This window comes from Geotrypetes seraphini, chromosome 7, assembly GCF_902459505.1.
Source record: "Geotrypetes seraphini chromosome 7, aGeoSer1.1, whole genome shotgun sequence".
NCBI lineage: Eukaryota > Metazoa > Chordata > Amphibia > Gymnophiona > Dermophiidae > Geotrypetes > Geotrypetes seraphini.
The window spans coordinates 37211330-37234780 of record NC_047090.1 but is presented as its reverse complement, the minus strand read 5'-3'; the positions used below and the strand labels follow the sequence as shown (position 1 = coordinate 37234780).

The window sequence follows — 23451 nt, the reverse complement described above, 5'->3', positions numbered from 1 at the left end:
CTGGGGGCAGGATCTCTTCTCCTGACTTAGTTTCTCACAGTTGAACATTTTTGAGGTAACGCTGTGAGGTTATTTCCATTTTCACTATGGACACCGAATCGGCATTAGGTTCGCTTGCTTCTCTTTGGGCAGCGCTCTCAGTTTTGGCACATACCATTTCGCCTACCCAGGGCTTCTCAAACCTTTTAAAACATGAGGACGGTAGTGACGTGGCATGAACGTGGGATTCCACTGCTTTTTTGCTTAGCTGACTGCGTGATTCGAACGTATTTCAACCAGATCAAGGTGACATGCACGACACAGGGGGATTCCTTTCTTCGGTTCTTTGGAAATGTATCTTCAACTTTGCAAAGTGCTCTTTTCTCCTGTACTTATTCTTGGAATATCGGGGAGATGTTGATATTGATCTTGGAGGGCATTGTGTTTCTTCCCAGTGACTAGAGCCATGGGTTTTGGTCTCATGTTTGCCTTCTTCAGTCACCCAGAACGAGAGTATGGGATTCTGTACAGGTCCATGGTGCTGACTCCACTGGGATCTTCGGCTTGCTTTCGCATTGGAACGCTACAGCAGTTGCTTTTGTTCCAGTGGTTCCCGGTATCTCATGGCTCCTCAAGCGTCGCTCAGTATACTTTGGTGGCTCTGTGAGATTGATCTTTTTGAAGGCCTGCCTCGTTCTCTGCTGGACTAGATCGTAGTCACCAAACCCAGCCTGTCGGGTTGGGGCACTCAGTGCCTTCATTCCTCAGCTCAGGAGGTTTGGTCTTAAAGGCGACTCAGTACTGGTTTGTTCTACTCTGAAGCATGGTCACGCTACCATTTCCGGAGTTTCAGACCTTTATTCCAGAATGATGCTCAAGGTTTTTAAAGTCTGTATTATGATGGAAGTATTTCTATGCAGCCGGAGCAGTTTGTGCTGTACTCGGTGAGTGATCTTATGGTTCTACTTCAAGGGGTGGAATATCTCATATTCCTCTTCTGTTGGCAGTTCATTTCTGGGACAGGATAGACTTTCTCAACACAAAAAAAAAAAAATCTACGCGTGGACCTTCTATTGTATGTTACAATGTACAGCACTGTATACGCCTTTCGGCGCTTTAGCTATAATAATTAGTAGTAGTACAATCTTCTACATCTTGGATATTGGGAACTATTTGCTCCGGCGTTCCAGCTCTTTGTACGAAGGGGAGATATCCGGGACATATGGCCTCATCTCGATATTCGAAGCTTCCTTTCTTCTTCAGCAGACGAAGGAAGGGGCAGTCTGAGGGGGTAGCCGTGTTGCTTCTTTCTCGCCTCTGGTTTCTCTTTTTTTGGTGTTTTCCCCTGTCTGATGCTTGGATGGATTTCCCTTCTCATGCTCACTTTCAGGGCTCGGTAATTAGAGAATCGCCAGATTGGTTATGCCATCCTTGCGAGGTGGATTTGATGTGTCTTTCGACTGCCGAACTGTTGAGATTCCTGGTATCTCTGGATTCCTGGATTCCTGGTATCTCTGGCTATTCGTCCTACTTTGGTATTACGACCTAGCTTTTGAACGGTTGTGGCTGACGTGTACGGGTTAATTCTTTTCTTCTTCTGGCGATATAGATGTCTTCGCCTGTGGCTTATGCTTCCTGTTGGTGGCTTTTTCTTTTCTTGGGTTCTTCTCAACATTGGCATCCTTCCGGAGTTCCAGCGAAGCAGCCTTTGTTGAAAGACCTTCCTGCTCATTCGGCGGGAGCAATGGCTACTTCTTCGACAGAGCCCGGAAGGTTTTTTCCTTGGAGGAGATCTGTCAGGTGGCTAATTCCTCTTCTACGCATTCCTTTTATGTGCATTCCTGGTTGCATATGGCAGCGCGTGCTGAACCTGATGTTGCTTCGGTTATTGTGGAGGTGGTGTTCGCTTCCCGCCCAGATTACGGATTGCTTTGCTACATCCCACTAGTCTCTGGATTCATCTGCTACTGTTGAAAAGGAAGGAAAAATTATGTTCTTACCAGTTAATTTTCTTTCCTTTAGACGCAACAGATGAATCCAGAGCCCTACCCTTTTCTGGTTCTTGGCTCGCGGTTTCTGTTTCGTGAATTTCAGTAGTTTCATTATGGTTGATAGTTGTATTCTGTATTACTATCTTTGCATTGTATTATGAGAAAGAAGTTTTTTTTCCCTTACATGCTAAGTATATTGCTGGTTCCGGATGCTTGGGCAAGGAGCAATACTGAAGATGCAGGAGGTGTGCCAGCCAATAGGACCACCTGTTAATCAGTTTCTCTATCTCTGCCTGCTGGTAGATGTGTGCTATCCCACTAGTCTCTGAATTCATCTGCTGCATCTAAAGGAAAGAAAATTAAACAGGTAAGAACACAATTTTTCCTTCTGCTCCCTCTCGCCTGCTCACCTGCCCACAGCGTTTAACTTCTTAGAAAAGTGTTGCGCCATGCTGCCGCTGGCCTCGCCGTCTTATCTCCACTGTGACCCGCCCTCTGACAACTTCCTGTTTCCGCTAGGGCTGGCCGCAGTGGACAGAAGACGCCGAGGCCAGCAACAGCGCGGCGCAGCACTTTTCTTTGACGTTAAACATGGTATTAAATAAAGGCTTTATATGAAGAATACACTTTATAAAAATTTCCTCATTGAGGGTAGTTTTATGATAGGATAACTAGGCTTCAAGACACTGTTGCAGCCATTCCCAGGCAAGTAGATCTCTACAGGACAGGGGGAGCAGGGAAGGGGTGCTGCTGGATGGGGGGAGATAAAAGGAAGGGAGAAGGGCTACTGCAGGACAGGGGGAGCTGGCACACAAGGGGTGGGTGCACAGGGAAGGGGGGGAATGCTGATGCTGCTGCACAGGGAATGGGGAAATGCTGCTGCTGCACAAGGAAGGGGGAATGCTGCTGCTGCTCTACAGGGAAGTGGGGGGGGGAATGCTGCTGCACAGGGAAGGGGGCAGTGCTGCTGTGGCACAGGGTAGGGGGAATGCTGCTGCTGCTACACAGGGAAGGTAGGGAATACTGCTGCTGCACAGGAAAGTGTGTGGGGGGGATAGGGAAAGGGGGCCAGGGAGCAATCTTGGTTTGCTTTGAGGGGGGAGACAGAAGGGGGCCATGGAGAGAGATAGAAAGACAGGCAGGCAGTGCACGAGAATGAAAGACAGATGCACAGAAAGACAGCGGGCAGGGAGAGAAATAGAAAGAAAGAAAGATAGACAGCAGGAAGGGAGAGAGACAGAAAGAAAGAAAGAGACAGGGATAGACACAGAAAGACAGACAGACATATATTCTAGAACCCGTTAATGTAACGGGCTTAAACACTAGTTTCTTTAATAATTCATCTAAAATGGTGGAAGTGAGTAAATAAATAATTAAAAATATAGATTGAAAAAGTGGAGCTCAATTGAAAAAGTGGAGCATTTATATTTATAATCATTTAATAAAACATTAACTGTTTTTTTTCTGAGGCCCTCCAAGTACCTACAAATCCAAAATGTGGTCCTGCAAAGGGTTTGAGTTTGAGACCACTGCCTTAGAAGTCATTCAAGATAACACCAAGGATCCTGACTAAAGTTGCTAATGAAAGGAAGCTACCTGCTATGTTGATGGGATGAATTAGAGAATGAGTACCCAGTCGGCAAAACCATAATAATCGTAAATTTCTCATAGTTAAGTTTGAGTTTGTGTATGAAGCCAAGAGTCTTATCTGGCCCAGTTTACCATTAAGAGAATGAATAGAAAAGTTGTATGCAGGATCAATATGGGTAAGAATTTGAATATCATCTGCATAAACAAATATAGTTGAGTCAAGAGATTCAGCAAGGGTCAGCGATAGAGGAATACATTAAAGAAAAGGGGAGCCAAAACTGAGCCCTTGTTCTTGGATAGCAGGAGAGGCAGCGATTGTTTACTGGGCCTTATTCCCTGAAGTAGTCTTTTTGGTTTTTTTCAATCAACAAAACATTGGCCTTCATTGGGAGACCTTGCTACATAAGATAAGCACGTTTGGATTACTACTCAGTTTTGATTGAATGTATTATTTGCCTTTACCTTTTGATAATGTGGAAGTTTTTTATGCCTATGATAGTTTTTAATCAGTAGCGCAATAAGTCCGTGCCTGCTTGTAGACTGAGGCTTTTTCCTCCACCTCTCCCCCTATAACATGAGTGATTATTGGCATATAATCTGTGGAGAGATTTTTCTATTATGATTACATATTCAGTGATATGCTCTAGTACAGGGGTAGGCAATTCCGGTCCTCGAGAGCCGGAGCCAGGTCAGGTTTTCAGGATATCCACAATAAATATGCATTCATTGTGGATATCCTGAAAACCTGACCTGGCTCCGGCTCTCGAGGACCAGAATTGCCTACCCCTGCTCTAGTATTAAGTAGTTTGGACTACTGTAATGCTTTTCATGCAGGGTCTAAAAGCAACTGATCTTAAGCAGCTACAGTTGGTTTAAGCTACAATCTCAGCACCCTGGGTTCAAACTTGCACTGCTCCTTGTGACCCTGGGAAAGTCACTTGATTCCCACATCACCCCAGGTACATTAGATAGATTGTGAGCCCACCGGAACAGACAGGGAAAAATGCTCAAGTAACTGAATAAATTCACGCAAACCATTCTGAGCTCCCTTGAGAGAACGTTATAGAAAATTGAATAAATAAATAAATGTTGCTGTGAATTAATCACAGGTGGCCAAGTTTGATCACAAGTAAACCAAGACCTCAATGCTATTGATGTCCCAGTTTACTCGCTGTATGCATATTTTAAAGACTCCTGATTCCACATTTGTGTACATGCTGGATCATATCATTTTATTGAGGGCAACAAATTGATTCACACGTGAGAACAAATATATTCAAATAAAATTGGTTTTTCCAAACCAGTTCTTGAGACCTATTGTGCTTCTTTTCTGCTGTGCTTCTTTACTGCGCTTTAGATTCCTCTCTCCGGTTATGCAGCTTTCAAAAAGCACGTATTGTAAAAGCTGTTTTTCTTATGCTTTTTTGAAAAACCTAGAAATCATTGAGGAAGAGTCAAACAGAATAAACAGTAAAACAAATAGTCTTATTAGCTCAGTGTGTCTTTGAACTTGTATTTGCCATTGTTTTGGTGGGGAAAATATTAACTTTAATTACATTATGTCTTTTTATAATGCACAGATGATGAATTTTCTGGCATTTTTTGTGAAAATTCAAAAAAGTTGGTTGATCTGGAGAATTTCATTGATGCAGCTAAGAAGTTTTCCCTGCCATACCTTGGAATATGTACCTCATTAAAACAGCTAATAGTGGTCCTGAGAGGGGTGGAAGAAAAAAAGACTGGTAAGTGGGAGGTTTTTCTTAATAGTAATCACAGTGAATGATTTTTGAATTATTGCTTTCAAATCCCATACAGAAAACTAAATAAAACATTCAGGCAAGCATGCTAACTTGATAATTCACATACAGGGGAATATATTCATTGGGGGTCAATATTCAAAGCGATGTATGTGAACAGTTAAAATGCTTGAGGCTGGCTAACTGCTGATATTCAGCAGCAATTAACCAGAGAGTGCCAATGATTATCAGCACTGACCACTCCCACACTGTCTGGATAGTGCAGGGATGGTCTTGGATAATCCTGGATTGGAGATATGTGTGTAAATTCTAATTCCTTGTCAGCAGTAGCAGATGTCTCCAGAGACGAGTAGGTTATGACCATCCACCAGCAGGTAGAGATAAAAGAACACCAAACTGAGCTCTGTCATTATATAGGATGGAACACTTCTTGGTAATCCAGTATTCTCTATCTCCAGCAGGTGGAGGAATGGCCTTTCTCAGCAATGTTGAACACAGCTCATCCTGCTTGCTTAGCATGCCTCCTGCTTGGCTGGTTGAGCATAGCCTCCCTGCCTGTTCAGTGCAATTCCCTATATGATTGTGGGCGGTTCTCCTTAATATGTCTCTGGGTTTCAGCTCTGCTCCTTTTTGCAAGGCTTTGCCTGCCTTCTCACCTATGCTCTGTCTCTGGTCACAGGGTGTGGCTCCAGCTAGTTGAACTCACTGCTCTAGTCTCCTGTTGGAATGATTATAGCTCAGATCACAGAGCAGGGTCCAAGTTGCCCTCTTGCTGCTTGTTGTCCACTGATCCATAGATTGGGGAGAGTGTGGCACAGTGATTAAAGCTACAGCCTCAGCACCCTGCTGCTCTTTGTGACCCTGGGCAAGTCACTTAATCCCCCCCATTGCCCCAGGTACAGTAGGTAGATTGTGAGCCCGCTGGGACAGACAGGGAAAAATGCTTGAGTACCTGAATAAATTCATGTAAACCATTCTGTGCTTACCTGGGAGAATGGTATAGAAAATTGAATGAATAAATAAATAAATGTATGTTGCACCTTATTTCATCATTCTGTTCTGGCATGATTTATTGAGCGATCTGTAGCAAACTCTCTCTTGGTTCCTTTTCTGGCATTGGAGGCATTTTCCTTGTCTGGCTTTTGATCAGCCCTGTTTCTCAGGGGCTCATTCTTTGCTGCCTTCTGGCGAGGTGTCTTCCTTCCTGTCTAGGGAGTGTCCTTAGTGCAGCCCCCCATTATGGACATATGCATTTTCTTCCCAGTGGTCTACCTAATGTGGGGTTGCAGCTCATCCTTTAAGACTCAGAACACAACAGCCTTGAGTTGTTCAACACTGGTCAGCTCAATGGTGGACAGCGGATCACTTGACTCTATTTCTCGCTCTTCTGGTCTTGGTCCCATGCTATTGCGGACTGCTTTGCTACATCCCACTTGTCTCTGGATTCATCTGCTGCTGATAAGGAAGAAGAAATTGTCTTACCTGATAATTTTCTTTTCTTTAGTCACAGCAGATGAATCCATAGTCCCACCTTTTTTTTTCCTTGTCTCTTTTGCTTTGTAGGGGTTATATCTTCCAGTGGCTTGTTCTTGGACTTGTTATACACTGATGTGTTTGGAACTGTGAAGAGGGAGTTATTGGCCGACTGGCTATTCATGTTGCTCTGCCTGCTTTGTTACATGAAAAACTGGATTACCAAGCAGCATTCCATCCTGTATGTGACAGAGCTCAGTTTAGTGTTCTCTATTTCTGCCTGCTTGTGGATGGTCATAACCCACTCATCTCTGGATTCATCTGCTGTGACTAAAGGAAAGAAAATTATCAGATATAATTTCTCCTTATTGCCAATTAACACTGATGATTGTTGCTGCACAATTATTGGTGCTGATTGGCTTGTTATTCAATTAAATTGCATGCATAAATTTGCATGTGCAACTCAAAGCACCATATATAGAATCCGGGGGCTTATTTTTGGTAGAGTTTGCTCCAGTATGTAACATTTTTCACACCTATGAATTTTGCAGAACAGACTTCCATAGGTATGAGGTCTGTCTAAAAAGTTCCAGGACTGATTTTATAAAAATTTATTAAACAATCTTACAACTTATTCCATTGGATTCCCTTGAAAGTATTCCCCTTCCCTACATATACACTTTTCCCAACGTCATTTCCACTTCTGGAAACACTCCTTAAACGCATCTTCAGGAATCGCCAAGAATTGCTGTGTCAAATTTTGCTTATGTCTTCAGTGGTGTCGAATTGCTATCTTTTCAGCATGGATTTAAGTTTAGGAAACAAGAAGTCAGCAGGGACCAAGTCAGAGTAAGGTGGCTGGGGAAGAACACTCATTGTGGGTTTTTTCTGGTCGTCAGTCATCAACCATGGAAAAAAATTTGGCGCAGTGTGACACATCTCCATCTTTTCTGTTAGAATGTTGTGGCATGAACCAATGGAGATGTTGCATTCCTCTGCCAGTTCTTTAACAGTTAATCACCGATTAACACGCACAAGAACCCTCACTTGATCAACATGATCTTCATCAATTGACATTGATGGTCTTCCAATTTGCGAAACATCTTCCATTGATTCATGACCACTTTTCAAGGGTGAATACCATTCAAAACACCTTCCACAATTCATGATGTGTTCCCTATAAGCCACTTTCAACATTTCATAAGTTTCTGTAGTGGTCTTACCCAATTTAAAACAGAACTTCACACTGTAGCACTGCTCATTGAGGTCGCACATGATGGAAAATAGATGATCATGAAAACTTACTTTCAGAAAAATAGCTGTAGCTTGGAGAAGAAAACAGATATTAACAAATAGAAAAAAAGGAGGTTACTCATGAGGTTTTAAGCTACTCAATGTCACCTAGCACATCTTAAAAGAACTTCCTGTTGGTGTGCAATTCAAACTGTCCTGGAACTTTTTTTTTAACAGAACTCATATATGACTAAGAATACAGATTTTCCTGTTCTGTTGTAAGAGTGTGCTAAGAATCAAACTTGTGGCCTCCATAATGCCGTATGGTTGAGTCACAGAGACTACTTAGCTGCAAGCTGATTTCCAGGGAATGTGACCACAAACAACAGCAGCAGGAGATGCCTGACCCAAGAGGAGTCCATTGGACTTGCAAGGGACGTGACCTATTTGTGGAAGTACGAAGCCCTGCCAGAGACACCCTTGCTGGTTCAACAGTTTTTAGTGGGCCACCTTCTGCATTGACTGCCATCCCAGCCTCTTGCTCTGTGTCAATACAAGTTCTTTTTTTATGTTTGGCTCCAGCTTTGCCTTTAGTTCCTGTGTAATGCCCGATTCCTGCTCCACAGTTACTTCCTCCTTTGTCTATAGTTCCTGTATGATACCTGATCCTGCTCAAGTTGCAATTTGCTCAATACAAATCTGGGCTTAGCCTCTCCATCCACTTTCAACTGTCTTATTAAGAAGTTTTGATTAAGCTGGAGAACACTAGTGTCTGTAGACAACGAGATTGCAACCTTTTCATTACCTTGGGATTAATTGTATAATGGTCATTTGTGTGCTTTCTAACTGATCAATTCTTGATTCTCCTTGAGTAATATACAGTAAAACCTTGGTTTGCGAGCATAATTCATTCCGAAAACATGCTTGTAATCCAAAACACTCATATATCAAATCAAATTTCCTCATAAGAAATAATGGAAACGGCACAACCCAAAAACTTTAATACAAAATACTATATGTACTCTTATTGCAAGACCTTGCTTGCTTAGAACAGTCGCTACACTCCTGCAGTGTCAGAGAAAGAGAACCATTAGCTCAGTTGTAGAAACATAACATAGTAACATAGTAGATGACGGCAGATAAAGACCCAAATGGTCCATCCAGTCTGCCCAACCTGATTCAATTTAAATTTTTTAAAAATTGTTTTCTTCTTAGCTATTTCTGGGCAAGAATCCAAAGCTCTACCTGGTACTGTGCTTGGGTTCCTACTGCCAAAATCTCCGTTAAAACCTACTCCAGCCCATCTACACCCTCCCAGCCACTGAAGCCCTCCCCAGCCCATCCCCCACCAAACGGCCATACACAGACACAGACCGTGCAAGTCTGCCCAGTACTGGCCTTAGTTCAATTTTTAATACAGTTTACGAGTGCAACGGTTTGCGAGTGTTTTGCAAGACGAGCAAAACATTTGCAAACTTGGTGCCACGTAAACCGAGCTTGCCTCCAAGATTCTCAGATTCAGAATCTCGGAGAGAGCAAGACCAGAAGGCTTTGAGCATGCGCAAATGCTCAAAGCCAGTCCAGCCCGGCCCAGCCCAGAAGAGGGAGGATCTCCGACGCATCGCCCAGTCCAGGCCGCGCCAGAAGAGGGAGGATCTTCGGGTACCGGCACTGGTGCTCGGTATTGCCGTGCTCGGGGGGGGGGGATGTAGGATCGCGGTGGAAGGGGGGCAACGCGAGCGGGGGGGAGGATGCCGGTTCGCAGGGGGGGATGCTGGATCACGGGGAGGGGTATGGAGCAGTGCCGATAGCCTCGGCGGGGGGGGGGGGAGGAGGTGGAACCAATCAAAGCGAGTTTCCCTTACTTCCTATGGGGAAACTTGCTTTGAAATACGAGCAATTTGGTTTACGAGCATGCTTCTGGAATGAATTATGCTCGTAAACCAAGGTTTCACTGTATTATTTTCTGATTCTAGATCCTCTGTGTTCATCCCACGCTTCTTTGAACTCAGTCACCGTTTTCCTCTCCACCACCTCTCTCGGGAGCACATTCCAGGCATCCACCACCCTCTCCGTAAAGTAGAATTTCCTAACATTGCCTTTGAATCTACCACCCCTCAACCTCAAATTATGTCCTCTGGTTTTACCATTTTCATTTCTCTGGAAGAGATTATGTTCTACGTTAATACCCTTCAAGTATTTGAACGTCTATGATGGTAGATAAAGGCCAAATGGCCCATCTTCCCCTCTGCCCATCCCTTTAACATTCTAGTATCTCCCGTATCTCCTCCTCCACAACAGCTTACCTCTGCCCATCTCCTTAAAAGTCCGGCATCTCCTTTTTTTTCCTTCCCCTTAGTACCGGTAGTTCAGCATTACCCTTCTCCCCATCCCCTTAACAATCCAGTACAGAGAATGACATGGGGACAAAATTAGTTACCGTCCCCACAGTTAATCATGGGAAACCATCCCCGTTTCATTCTTTAAGGAGAGAGGGACTACTCAGAGTATGAATGGGTACAGCAAATGAGCCTAAAGCCTTGCATTGAAGAATGCTGGTGTAGAAGGACTGATGATGTGATATGTGTATACTGTGTATGTGTGTACTTGTATTGCAAGACCTTGATTGTTATATCAAGTTAAAATTTAATAAAATGTTTTAAGAACATAAGAAGTACTGCTGCTGGGTCAGACCAGTGGTCCATCGTGCCCTGCAGTCCGCTCACGTGGCGGCCCCTAGGTTAAAGACCAGTGTCCTAACTAAGACTAGCCCTACCTGTGTACGTTCCGGTTCAGCAGGAACTTGTCTAACTTTGTCTTGAATCCCTGGAGGGTGTTTTCTCCTATAACAGCCTCAGGAAGAACGTTCCAGCTTTCCACCACTCTGGGTGAAGAAGAACTTCCTTATGTTTGTACGGAATCTATTCCCTTTTAACTTTAGAGAGTGCCCTCTCGTTCTCCCTGCCTTGGAGAGAGTGAAAACCTGTCTTTATCTACTAAGTCTATTCCCTTGCATACCAAGTTACTTGCAATCCAAGGTTTTACTGTATAAATATTTTTCTAGGCTAATGAGGAAACACATCATAATGGTTTGTAGCAGTTCAAGTGATGCTTTTAAAGCATCTTTCCACTTTTATATCATGCACTCTTTGCATTTGCCTTCTAATTTTTCAAAGCTCATTTACTTTATCATTCATTGCTAAGGGAGGAGACCTTGTGAGATTGCCAGATCTCTAGAGCATCTTCTAATTTCTTTGCATAGTGGCATCAGGAGGTTCAAGAGAATCTTGACAGGGTTGGTTCTTTTTTATTTTTGAAAAGTAGGTGCCTTTACTTTTATGTGGAACTTACTTTTGTAGGAGTGTGTTAGTCCTCTCAGACTCTGTTAATTTTTCCACAAACTGCCTGAATGGACATGTCATATGTAGTAATTAACTACAGGTTCTGAGATGTTTCATTCCATTAATATCAATGTGATAAAATGACTATGAATGGTACTAGGCAACAGTTCTATGCAGTGTTTCCAGGGGTGGCATGGAAGAAAATAAATTTTTCTTTAGTACCAGCTGCAGATGAAGCTAGAGACTAGTGGGTTGAGACCATCTATCAGCAGGTAGAGATTTATCTGGATTCATTCGCTGCTTCTAAAGGAAAGAAAATTATCAGGTAGTTAAGACAAAAAAAAATTTCTGTATGTTTGGGTTCTTTTTTGTTTGTGTTTCTGGCCATTCTTGTCAAAAATATATATGAACCTTTGCTATTGTCCCAGTTTTTCATGGGTTCTGTTTAAGCACACAACTCAGAAAACCAGGAGATAGGAAACAAAAAAACAACAACAAAGAATGAAATGAGAAAAATCATGTATGTGCAAATAGGCAAAGAGCAGTAAGAGGTTAAGGATGTGGGAGCCAGAGTGTGTACTCATGTTGATATGTATAACCTCGGCTATATTTCTGTTTCCAGATAAAAAAGTGAGAACTGATGAGTTTATGAATTCAAAGAAGTCACATGAAGTCCTGGTGATGTCACAGCTAGTAGATAGTTTAGCAAATTATTGTGGCATAAAACAGGTAACTTACTATATATGTATTTTTTAATTTTATAGAACTTTGATATTTTTTCTGTATAATTATCACTGTATTTATAGCCTCTAAATAACTAGGCATATTTGCACACCGCTCTAAGGGCTTTCCTAATGTCTAAATAAGTCAGTGTTACATTTTTTATTTTATAAATTCTTATGATGAGTGAGTTGGTGGATATTGGCAAGTTATTATCTTTCTATTTAATCCCCCCTTTTACTAAGCCACGTTAGAGGTTTCTACCATGTCCTGGCACGCTATATACTCTGCTGCTGCTCTGACACTCATAGAATTCCTATGAGTGTCAGAGCATTTAGCGCTTGTGGTAGAAACTTCTACCACGGTTTAGTAAAATAATAAAGGAAATCCCTGTTTTCTTTTGGACAAAGGACTGAGGTGACAATTTTAATGGTTGGTTGGGTGTATATTTATTTGGATTTAATCGTTAACATAAGAATATAAGAATTGCCGCTTTGGGGTCAGACCAGTGGTCTATCGTGCCCAGCAGTCCGCTCACATGGCGACCCTTAGGTCAAGGACCAGTGCTCTGACTGAGACTAGCCTTACCTGCGTACGCAGGAACTTGTCTAACCTTGTCTTGAATCCCTGGAGGGTGTTTTCCCCTATAACAGCCTCCGGAAGAGCATTCCAGTTTTCCACCACTCTCTGGGTGAAGAAGAACTTCCTTACGTTTGTACGGAATCTATCCCCTTTTAACTGTAGAGAGTGCCCTCTCGTTCTCTCCACCTTGGAAAGGGTGAACAAGTTATCTTTCTTTTCTGAAGAAATCAACCTATATATATATATATATATATATATATATATATATATATATATATATATATATATATATACCAGAACATAGACCATAAACAATTACAATAGTGAAATAGTTAAATGACTGTAAACATTAAAATATCGTATGCAACTTAGAATCCAGCACAATACTCATTAAAATATCATAACAGATAGCAAAGGAGACAGAGATGGCTAATGTTGTAACGGGAGTTTACAGCTGATCTCAGAGTATGTGTTGTGAGCAAGTCCTGCTACAATAATGTGGTTCTAGCTTTCTAGAGACAAGGGATAAAATTTTAATTTAAATTAGGTTCTTCATCATTAAATATTAAACACTCCAGCTGTGTGGTGTTCAAAAATGTACACAGTCCTAATAAAGGCCTCCCAGCTACACAAAGCTATTGTTGGATTATGAAAGATTGATTTCTTTTGTGTTGTTTATTTTTTACCTTTTAAAGTTTTAATAAATGTGTTGCTTCAGGAGGCTGTGCTCTTAAATTAGTTCCCAACTCAAATATGAAACGGATAAGGTAAATATAATTAATAAACCAGAGCCATGAAATCTCAACACATGTTGAACAGCCATATAATGCACCTTAGGCTGGCTGAGTCAATAGCAAATAACTGAAGAAGTACTTAGGTGCCCTTTGCTTTATTTCAAGACCTGTGATCTCAGCTGGGTGTTGCAGTGCTTTGTTCCCTAGTCTGCAGCCTGGCAAAATACAAAATTGGACTTGATAGCAAACTTACTTTGTTTCTGTGTAATCACTTTTAAGTTAAGAAGTAAGTCATTGCATGTACATGAGCACATTTATTAAACATGCATATGCTACACCATCATTCTGGTGAAAGCCTAGGTTTTTAAGAAAATTCAATATATTTGTTATGGAGCAAGTATGGACAAGGCAGTCAGACATCTTCCTTGCACGTCTTTCCTCCCTCCTCGCCACTGACCTGAAAAACAAGCATAAAGCTGAAAGTTAAGCCTGCAGCTAAAGGCCAAATGGCCCATCCAGTCTGCTCATCGGCAGCATTCACTAGCTCCTCCTTTCCCTGTAGGCTAAGGCTCTTTCCATTGCAATAGGTGAGACATTCTAGACAGATAGGTAGTGTCCCCATGGCTGCGTGCCATCTGCAGAAGGAATCCACTCTGGATCTTTTTCTCTGTGCTTCTTCTGTACTTTCTGCTCTCTAGCTCCACCTACAGTTTTTTTTTTTCGTTCTGCACACATGCCAGCAGGAGTGTGGTGTTCTGTTCTCTCTTCTTTATTATTTTATTCAGTGTTTTTAGTTCTTTTTTTGTTTCAGGATTTTTGTGCTTGGAGCATGCATTCAGCTTTGCCTGCATTAAAGATACACAGACTTCTGTCTGTAGCTGACAGGCCAATCCCAGTGGGTACCTGTTAGCCAGCCTTCTTAGTTTTCTTTGGAGCTCAGGGCTGTCCTTGAAGTTGTCTCACCTACTGCAGGGGTTGAATGCAGATTGTTAGGCGCCCTTAGGAGGCTCGGCGGTGTCTCGCAGGGTGCCGGCTGTATCTACTCACCTCCGCCTGTTCCGGTGTGTGTTCGTCGGTCCGCAGGGGTAGAAGTGAAGTCAGGCGTAGGGTCTGATTGGCAGCTCAAAGATCAGCATTGCAGAGGCATTCTCAGCATGAGCAGTCAGGAGGCCCAGGGAACAGAGGAGAAGCTTCCACCTTATACCTCCAGGACAGACCTGTAAGCTGCTGCAGAAGCCCTGCTCAGGTAGGCCCAGTTTATTCTGGACCCTGATGAATTGTATGGTTGGAACTAAGAGCTAGTCTTGCCCCAAATGTACTGCATGTACTCTAGAGACTAGAGCATACTATGGACTTGCCAGAGAAGGCCATAGGAGAGAGGAAAAGAACTTTGTGTTCATTCGCCCTGACCTGTGAAGGCAAAAGGTCACCCATTTCCCTGACCATCTCAAGTCATCCTTGACCCGCTTCATTCGGGCTTTTGCCCACTTCATTCTACGGAAACTGCCCTTGTAACTTGTAAATCACCGTATGTGTCTATCATCCCCTCTGTAGTCCCTGAACCTCTACCTCTTCATCCCTTTGTATTTCCCTATTTGTTCACCATTTTTGTCTAGTGTGCCTGTCATAATTAGATTGTAAGCTCTTTTGAACAGGAACCATCCCTTACATGTTTAATGTACAGCACTGCATGTGTCTGGTAGCACTATAAAAATAGTAGTAAAGAGTAATATAAATAAATTGACCTTTTGTGTGTGTGTTTTCAAGGCTCACAAGCTCACCCTTGCAAGTTGCTCAGTTACATGCCTATATTCAGAAAAACTGAATTTGGACCCAGAAACCCTTTGATAGCTCATAAACAAGAATAGATCCATGGGAGTCTAAACCAAACCAAAGAACTGTGGAGAACAATGTGCCTGATTGAGACTTTTATTCACATAGAAGAGTGAATAAAATATCCACAACTTGGAATAAGGAACCCAACATGGTCTGTTTTTCAACCTAAGTGTCTTTCTCAGGGATCCTAAAGGTATAAATGGATATGTTTGAACATATATAGATAATGGATATTGTTGTGACAGAGAGTGCTACTGGTGTAATAATGCTTATAATGAAAGTGACCAGTGATGTGTCCATAGTGGTCAAAACAGAATGTGCTATTGATATAATAGCGCTTGCAATGAGAGTGATCAATCTGATGATGTGTCCCTAGTGGCCAATAACAGAATAGATGAGTGTAATCCTGTGTTTGAGTGAAGATCAAAGTGGGATAGAGGTTGATACGACGTGTAATTATAGTGATATGAACTAAAGAGTGACACGGGGGAAATTTGTCCCTGTCCCGTCCTCACAAGCTTGGTCGCCGTCACTGTCTCATCCCCGTGAGCTTGGTCCCCATCCCCACAAACCATCTGATCCCATCCACACAACCCTTCACGCGGTCCAGCAGCCCCCTCCCACCCGCCCGCTCACTCGCTGCGATCTGAGCATGTTCCTTCCCTTTCCCTCCCCTTCCCTTTGCTGGCTTCGTTTAATTTTCTCTTAACAAGCAGCTTGAGCCTTGAAGTCGCATGAGGCTGCCGGAAAGTCCTCCTCTAATATGAACCAGGAAGTAGTGCGATGTTAAAACCCACATAGAATCAAATCTTGTGCCATTGTGGAACTAGATACCGTAATAAAGAATGATATGCAAAATGTATGTTAGGGAGGAGGGTTAAATGTAAAGGATTATGTATCAAGTGTAGTCTCACCAAAACTAATGTAGATAAAAACTATATCCTTAAGAAAAATAATAATAATAACAAATGAGTAGAACCATGTAGAGTAAATAATACAAGAGTAGTTAAAATATAAATTTTGTTGATGCACAATGAAAAGGCCTAACGACAAAAACGGAATGAGTATAAACTTTTAAAACCAAATAAAAATCAGGGTAAAAAGTGTGTGTGGGGGAGGGGGGAGGCATCCAGTAAAACCATTCTAAAATCAAACCAGTGTGTGAACCGCCACCACGTACAGATGACCTCGACTTGTACAGCATTTAGATGGTACATATGGAGGCTAAAACCGTGTAGCAAAAATAATCATATGTCCTAACGACCATAATCGCTGCAAGGGTAACCAAATTGAAAAAGTAGTACAAAAACCAACGTGTTGCATACCAAGCGTCGGTGATAGTACCCTCTGACATTGGCGCTGAAAAATAGAAAAATGTGCCTTGGGAAACCAGTAGGAGGATCCTACCTTGTGGTCTGATTTGCCAAGTCATGACATACTTATATTTGACTGGACATGTTGCTTGAGGTGTAATGGCATGTAACACTAAAGTGTATGCCTTTTCCCGCTTTATTCCTCTTTGATCATATGTTTGATTTTTCCCCTCTAATAGCCAAATGTTTCTACACTGGGAATAAGATGCTTTAAAGGTTGTGTCTTTCAGCATTTTGTTATCGTTGTCGTATTTGAACTTATAGTTTTAAAGTGATTCCCAGGGGTGTTTCTGGAAGACTTTCTGCCAATCCTTAACCTTCCTTGAAGACTGGAATGGGTCATGGTAGAAATAGAAAAATAACATTTATGCTTTTTCTTCAACATAAGAACATAAGAATAGCCTTACTTGGTCAGACCAATGGTCCATCAAGCCCAGTAGCCCATTCTCATAGTGGCCAATCCAGGTCACTAGTACCTGGCCAAAACCCAAAGTGTAGCAATATTCCATGCTACCGATACAGGGCAAGCAGTGGCTTCCCTGTGTCTTTCTCAATAACAGACTGGATTTTTTCTCCAGAAATTTGTCTAAACCTTTCTTAAAACCAGCTACACTATCCACTCTTACCACAATCTCTGGCAATGCGTTCCAGAGCTTAACTATTCTCTGAGTGAAAAAAATTTTCCTCCAATTGGTTTTAAAAGTATTTCCCTGTAACTTTATCGAGTGTCCCCTAATCTTTGTAATTTTTGATGGAGTGAAAAATCGATCCACTTGTACCCGTTCTACTCCACTCAGAATTTTGTAGACTTCAATTATATCTCCCCTCAGCCATCTCTTTTCCAAGCTGAAGAGCCCTAACCGTTTTAGTCTTTCTTCATACGAGAGGAGTTCCATCCCCTTTACCATCTTGGTTGCTCTTCTTTGAACCTTTTCTAGCGCCACTATATCTTTCTCGAGATAAGGAGACCAGAATTGAATGCAATACTCTAGATGAGGTCGCACCATGGAGCGATACAGGGGCATTATAACATTTTTAGTCTTGCTAACCATCCCTTTTTTAATAATTCCTAGCATCCTATTTGCTTTTTTTGCCGCTGCTGCACATTGGGTGGAAGATTTCATCTTACTGTCTACAATGACACCCAGATCCTTTTCTTGAAGGGAAATGATTAATTGTGTGGGTGTGTTTTTGTGGGGGGAGAGCAAAGATGGTAGATTTGAAGTAATCCTGTGGTAGAATAAGTGCTTCACATTTCTAATTGCTGTTTGTCCCGTCCCGACCCCCCACTTTACAAAACTGCACGAGCGGTTTTTAGCGCTGGCTGGTGCGTCGAATGACCTGCAGAGCATGCAGCGCACCAGCTTGCACGGTTTTGAAAAAAAAAAGGATGTGGAGTTTGTGCATTAGTTTGTCCCATTATCTTGTGGACCAGTTGGGATGCCCTGTTCTAGACTGGGAAGGCCATTAATAAATCTTTTAAATAAATACAAATGCCTTCTTAGCAACAATCCCAGTGCTACACACCAATTAAAAAAAAAAAAAAAAGCATAAAAAGCAACAGCTAGTGGAACAAGATGGCAACTCCTCGATGTGGTCTATTTAACACAGCTTTTAAGATTAAAATGGTGCCCAAAAAATACAGACTGTGTTCTCTGCAGTTCAATAAATATAAGCAAGAAACCACCTCATGGAGCTATTCATAGCAATGTACAACGATAATATATCGCCTGCATTACGATGCAGGTCCTCACAGCTGGAAATAAGATTCTTACTAGCTTCTGTCCCCAAAATGCGATTAATGAAATCTGTTACATAGTAACATAGTAGATGACGGCAGATAAAGACCCGAATGGTCCATCCAGTCTGCCCAACCTGATTCAATTTAAATTTTTTTTTTTTTTTCTTCTTAGCTATTTCTGGGCAAGAATCCAAAGCTTTACCCGGTACTATGCTTGGGTTCCACCTGCCAAAATCTCTGTTAAGACTTACTCCAGCCTATCTACACTCTCCCAGCCATTGAAGCCCTCCCCTGCCCATCCTCTACCAAACGGCCATACACAGACACAGACCGTGCAAGTCTGCCCAGTAACTGGCCTTAGTTCAATATTTAATATTATTTTCTGATTCTAAATCTTCTGTGTTCATCCCACGCTTCTTTGAACTCAGTCACAGTTTTACTCTCCACCACCTCTCTCGGGAGCGCATTCCAGGCATCCACTACCCTCTCCGTAAAGTAGAATTTCCTAACATTGCCCCTGAATCTACCACCCCTCAACCTCAAATTATGTCCTCTGGTTTTACCATTTTCCTTTCTCTGGAAAAGATTTTGTTCTACGTTAATATCCTTTAAGTATTTGAACGTCTGAATCATATCTCCCCCGTCTCTCCTTTCCTCTAGGGTATACATATTCAGGGCTTCCAGTCTCTCCTCATACGTCTTCTGGCGCAAGCCTCCTATCATTTTCGTCGCCCTCCTCTGGACCGCCTCAAGTCTTCTTACGTCTTTCGCCAGATACGGTCTCCAAAACTGAACACAATACTCCAAGTGGGGCCTCACCAATGACCTGTACAGGGGCATCAACACCTTCTTCCTTCTACTGACTACGCCTCTCTTTATACAGCCCAGCATCCTTCTGGCAGCAGCCACTGCCTTTCACACTGTTTTTTCGCCTTTAGATCTTCGGACACTATCACCCCAAGGTCCCTCTCCCCGTCCGTGCATATCAGCTTCTCTCCTCCCAGCATATACGGTTCCTTCCTATTATTAATCCCCAAATGCATTACTCTGCATTTCTTTGCATTGAATTTTAGTTGCCAGGCATTAGACCATTCCTCTAACTTTTGCAGATCCTTTTTCATATTCTCCACTCCCTCTTCGGTGTCTACTCTGTTACAAATCTTGGTATCATCTGCAAAAAGGCACACTTTTCCTTCTAACCCTTCAGCAATGTCACTTACATACATATTGAACAGGATTGGCCCCAGCACCGAACCCTGAGGGACTCCACTAGTCACCTTTCCTTCCTTCGAGCGACTTCCATTAACCACCACCCTCTGGCGTCTGTCCGACAGCCAGTTTCTGACCCAGTTCACCACTTTGGGTCCTAACTTCAGCCCTTCAAGTTTGTTCAACAGCCTCCTATGAGGAACTGTATCAAAGGCTTTGCTGAAATCCAAGTAAATTACATCTAGCATATGTCCTCGATCCAGCTCTCTGGTTACCCAATCAAAAAATTCAATCAGGTTCGTTTGGCACGATTTACCTTTTGTAAAGCCATGTTGCCTCGGATCCTGTAACCCATTAGATTCAAGGAAATACACTATCCTTTCTTTCAGCAACACTTCCATTATTTTTCCAACAACTGAAGTGAGGCTCACCGGCCTGTAGTTTCCTGCTTCATCCCTGTGACCACTTTTATGAATAGGGACCACATCCGCTCTCCTCCAATCCCCAGGAATCACTCCCGTCTCCAGAGATTTGTTGAACAAGTCTTTAATAGGACTCGCCAGAACCTCTCTGAGCTCCCTTAGTATCCTGGGATGGATCCCGTCTGGTCCCATCGCTTTGTCCACCTTCAGTTTTTCAAGTTGCTCATAAACACCCTCCTCCTTGAACGGCGCAGAATCTACTCCATTTTCTCGTGTAACTTTGCCAGACAATCTCGGTCCTTCTCCAGGATTTTCTTCTGTGAACACAGAACAGAAGTATTTGTTTAGCACATTTGCTTTCTCCTCATCACTCTCCACATATTTGTTCCCAGCATCTTTTAGCCTAGCAATTCCATTTTTTATCTTCCTCCTTTCACTAATATATCTAAAAAAAATTTTATCTCCCTTTTTTACATTTTTAGCCATTTGTTCTTCCACCTGTGCCTTCGCCAAACGTATCTCTCTCTTGGCTTCTTTCAGTTTCACCTTTAGTCCTTTCTGCTCTCCTCTTCTTGGGTTTTTTTATATTTCATGAACACCAACTCTTTCGCCTTTATTTTCTCAGCCACTAGGTTGGAGAACCATATCAGCTTCCTTTTTCTCTTGTTTTTATTGATTTTCTTCACATAAAGGTCCGTAGCCATTTTTATCGCTCCTTTCAGCTTAGACCACTGTCTTTCCACTTCTCTTATGTCCTCCCATCCTAACAGCTCTTTCTTCAGGTACTTTCCCATTGCATTAAAGTCCGTACGTTTGAAATCTAGGACTTTAAGTATCGTGCGGCCGCTCTCCACTTTAGCCGTTATATCAAACCAAACCGTTTGATGATCGCTACTACCCAGGTGAGCACCCACTCGAACATTAGAGATACTCTCTCCATTTGTGAGGACCAGATCCAATATCGCTTTTTCCCTTGTGGGTTCCATCACCATTTGTCTGAGCAGAGCCTCTTGAAAGGCATCCACAATCTCCCTACTTCTTTCTGATTCCGCAGACGGAACATTCCAGTCCGCATCCGGCAGGTTGAAATCTCCCAACAGCAGAACCTCCTCTTTCCTTCCAAACTTTTGGATATCCACAATCAGATCCTTATCAATTTGCTGCGATTGAGTCGGAGGTCTGTAGACTACACCCACGTAGATAGAAGTTCCATCTTCTCTTTTCAGAGCAATCCATATCGCTTCTTCCTCTCCCCAGGTCCCTTGCATTTCGGTCGCTTGGATATTGATCTTTACATAGAGAGCTACTCCTCCACCTTTATGACCATCTCTGTCCTTCCTAAAAAAATTATATCCCGGTATGTTTGCATCCCATCCATGTGATTCACTGAACCATGTCTCTGTGATAGCAACAATATCTAGATCTGCCTCTAATATCAGGGCTTGCAGATCATGAACTTTGTTGCTTAGACTGCGAGCATTTTTGGTCATCGCTTTCCAGCTATTTTTCAGCGATAATCTCCTTTTTCATATGGATTTTTGTGTCGTTTCACTTTCCGTTGCAATACTAAGAAATGAGTTGCTGATATTGCTTATTTTGCAGCCTTTACTACTATCACATCTTTTCTTTTGCCGGGGGTGGTCTCTATAATTGTCCTTCGTACATACACCACCCCCACCTTCTAGTTTAAATGCCTAGAAAAATATTGTCTAAATTTCTCTGCAAGGTTTCTTTTTCCTGCTGTAGTAATATGTAGCCCATCAGTGCAATATAGCTTCTTGTCCTTCCATGTATTTCCCCATCCTCCTATGTACCTGAAGCCTTCTTGATGACACCAGGCTCTGAGCCATCTATTAAAGTCCTCTGTGTTTTTCACTCTTTGCTCTCCTTTTCCATATGCAGGCAGTATCTCAGAAAAAGCTAAAGTCTTTACAAAAGGTTTCACGCCCTCACCAAGCTCCCGAAAAGCTTTCTGTGCTGCAAGTGTGGAGTTGTTGGCCAGGTCATTTGTTCCCAGATGGATAACAACATCAGTGTTAAAATCCTTAGTTTCTTCCTTAATTATAGTCAGTATTTGCCTGGAACTCCTGGTAGCTGAGGATCCTGGAAGACATTTCACTATTTTGGTCTCCTCGCCCTGTGTTCCAAGGTTAATGCCTCTGATGATGGAATCCCCCAACAGTAATAGTTTTCTGTTTTTGGCTTTTTTATTTGTACTTAGGGTGCGCTTGTTCTCTTGAGTTTCCTTCATTGGTTCCAGTCCCACCTCCCTTCTGTTTTCCTGAGTATCGCAGTGCACTAGTGGAGCGAAGGAATTCTGTAGAGGTAATATTAGTGAAGGTGGATGTTTCTGTGTTACATGTCGCAGTCTTCCTGAGCCTACTGTGGCCCATTTATTCCTGGGCTGTTTTATTCTTTGAGGTAGAGTGGTAAGTTGGTATGATTTTGTGGAGTGATGGAAGCTGCTTTAATTGTATTCAATTCCTGTTTAAGTTTGCAGAGCTCCTCCTTAATACTGGCAAGTTGAAGACAGATGGGGCAAGCCTTAAGCCTCCAAATAGTATGTCTTGGAATTAAAGCATCACAGTGATTGCATAGAATAAAGGTCATCTTGATTGGTTGTGAAGTGACTTGATTTGAGTAGTCCTGATTATATGGGTCTCTATATATGAATAGTGGTCCCTTGGGTTGGTGGGACTATAAGTAAGACTACTAGTAAGGCAGAAATATAGGCTCTATACTACCTAAAACACAGTATTTTAAACAAAACTGCAGGTTCTATCAGTGCTACCCTAAAACACAGGATTTATAACAGGATTTTCACTACTTTAGTCACCCTGAGCCACAGGCACCAGAAATATAGGCTTTATACCACCTAAAACACAGTATTTTAAACAAAACTGCAGGTTCTATCAGTGCTACCCTAAAACACAGGATTTATAACAGATTTTCCCTACTTTAGTCACCCTGAACCACAGGCACCAGAAATATAGGATCTATACCACCTAAAACACAGTATTTTAAACAAAACTGCAGGTTCTATCAGTGCTACCCTAAAACACAGGATTTATAACAGGATTTTCCCTACTTTAGTCACCCTGAACCACAGGCACCAGAAATATAGGCTCTATACCACCTAAAACACAGTATTTTAAACAAAAATGCAGGAAGAGGAAATAAGATTTAACAGAGGAAAGAGAAGGATTTTTTTGTGCTTTTTTTATATTTTTTTAGTAAGAAACAGGGAGGAGAAGAGAAATTAAGCAGATATAATGCTGAAAACCAGACAAAAGAGCAGAATATGAAATGCTGAGTAACTTAGCTTTTAGATGTTTACAGGGCAGCCTTGTTCACAGCAATGTCCCAAAGATAATGCAATTAACCTTAGAAGTAAAACAGAGCCCCTCCCTTCCCCACCTAATCAGACACAATGGCTAAAAACTAGTGAGTCAGAAATATAGGCTCTATAC

The 23451-nt window shown here is 42.3% G+C and overlaps 1 protein-coding gene across 1 annotated transcript in view; it reads left to right on the top strand.

The window, feature by feature from the left end:
• METTL25 (methyltransferase like 25) overlaps positions 1-23451 on the top strand; it is a 146764-nt gene that overhangs the window by 27512 nt on the left and 95801 nt on the right. Inside the window, exons 3-4 of the mRNA XM_033951824.1 lie at positions 5141-5302; positions 11987-12093. Of these exons, the coding sequence (XP_033807715.1) occupies positions 5141-5302; positions 11987-12093 (269 nt within the window). The remainder of the gene's footprint in view (positions 1-5140; positions 5303-11986; positions 12094-23451) is intronic.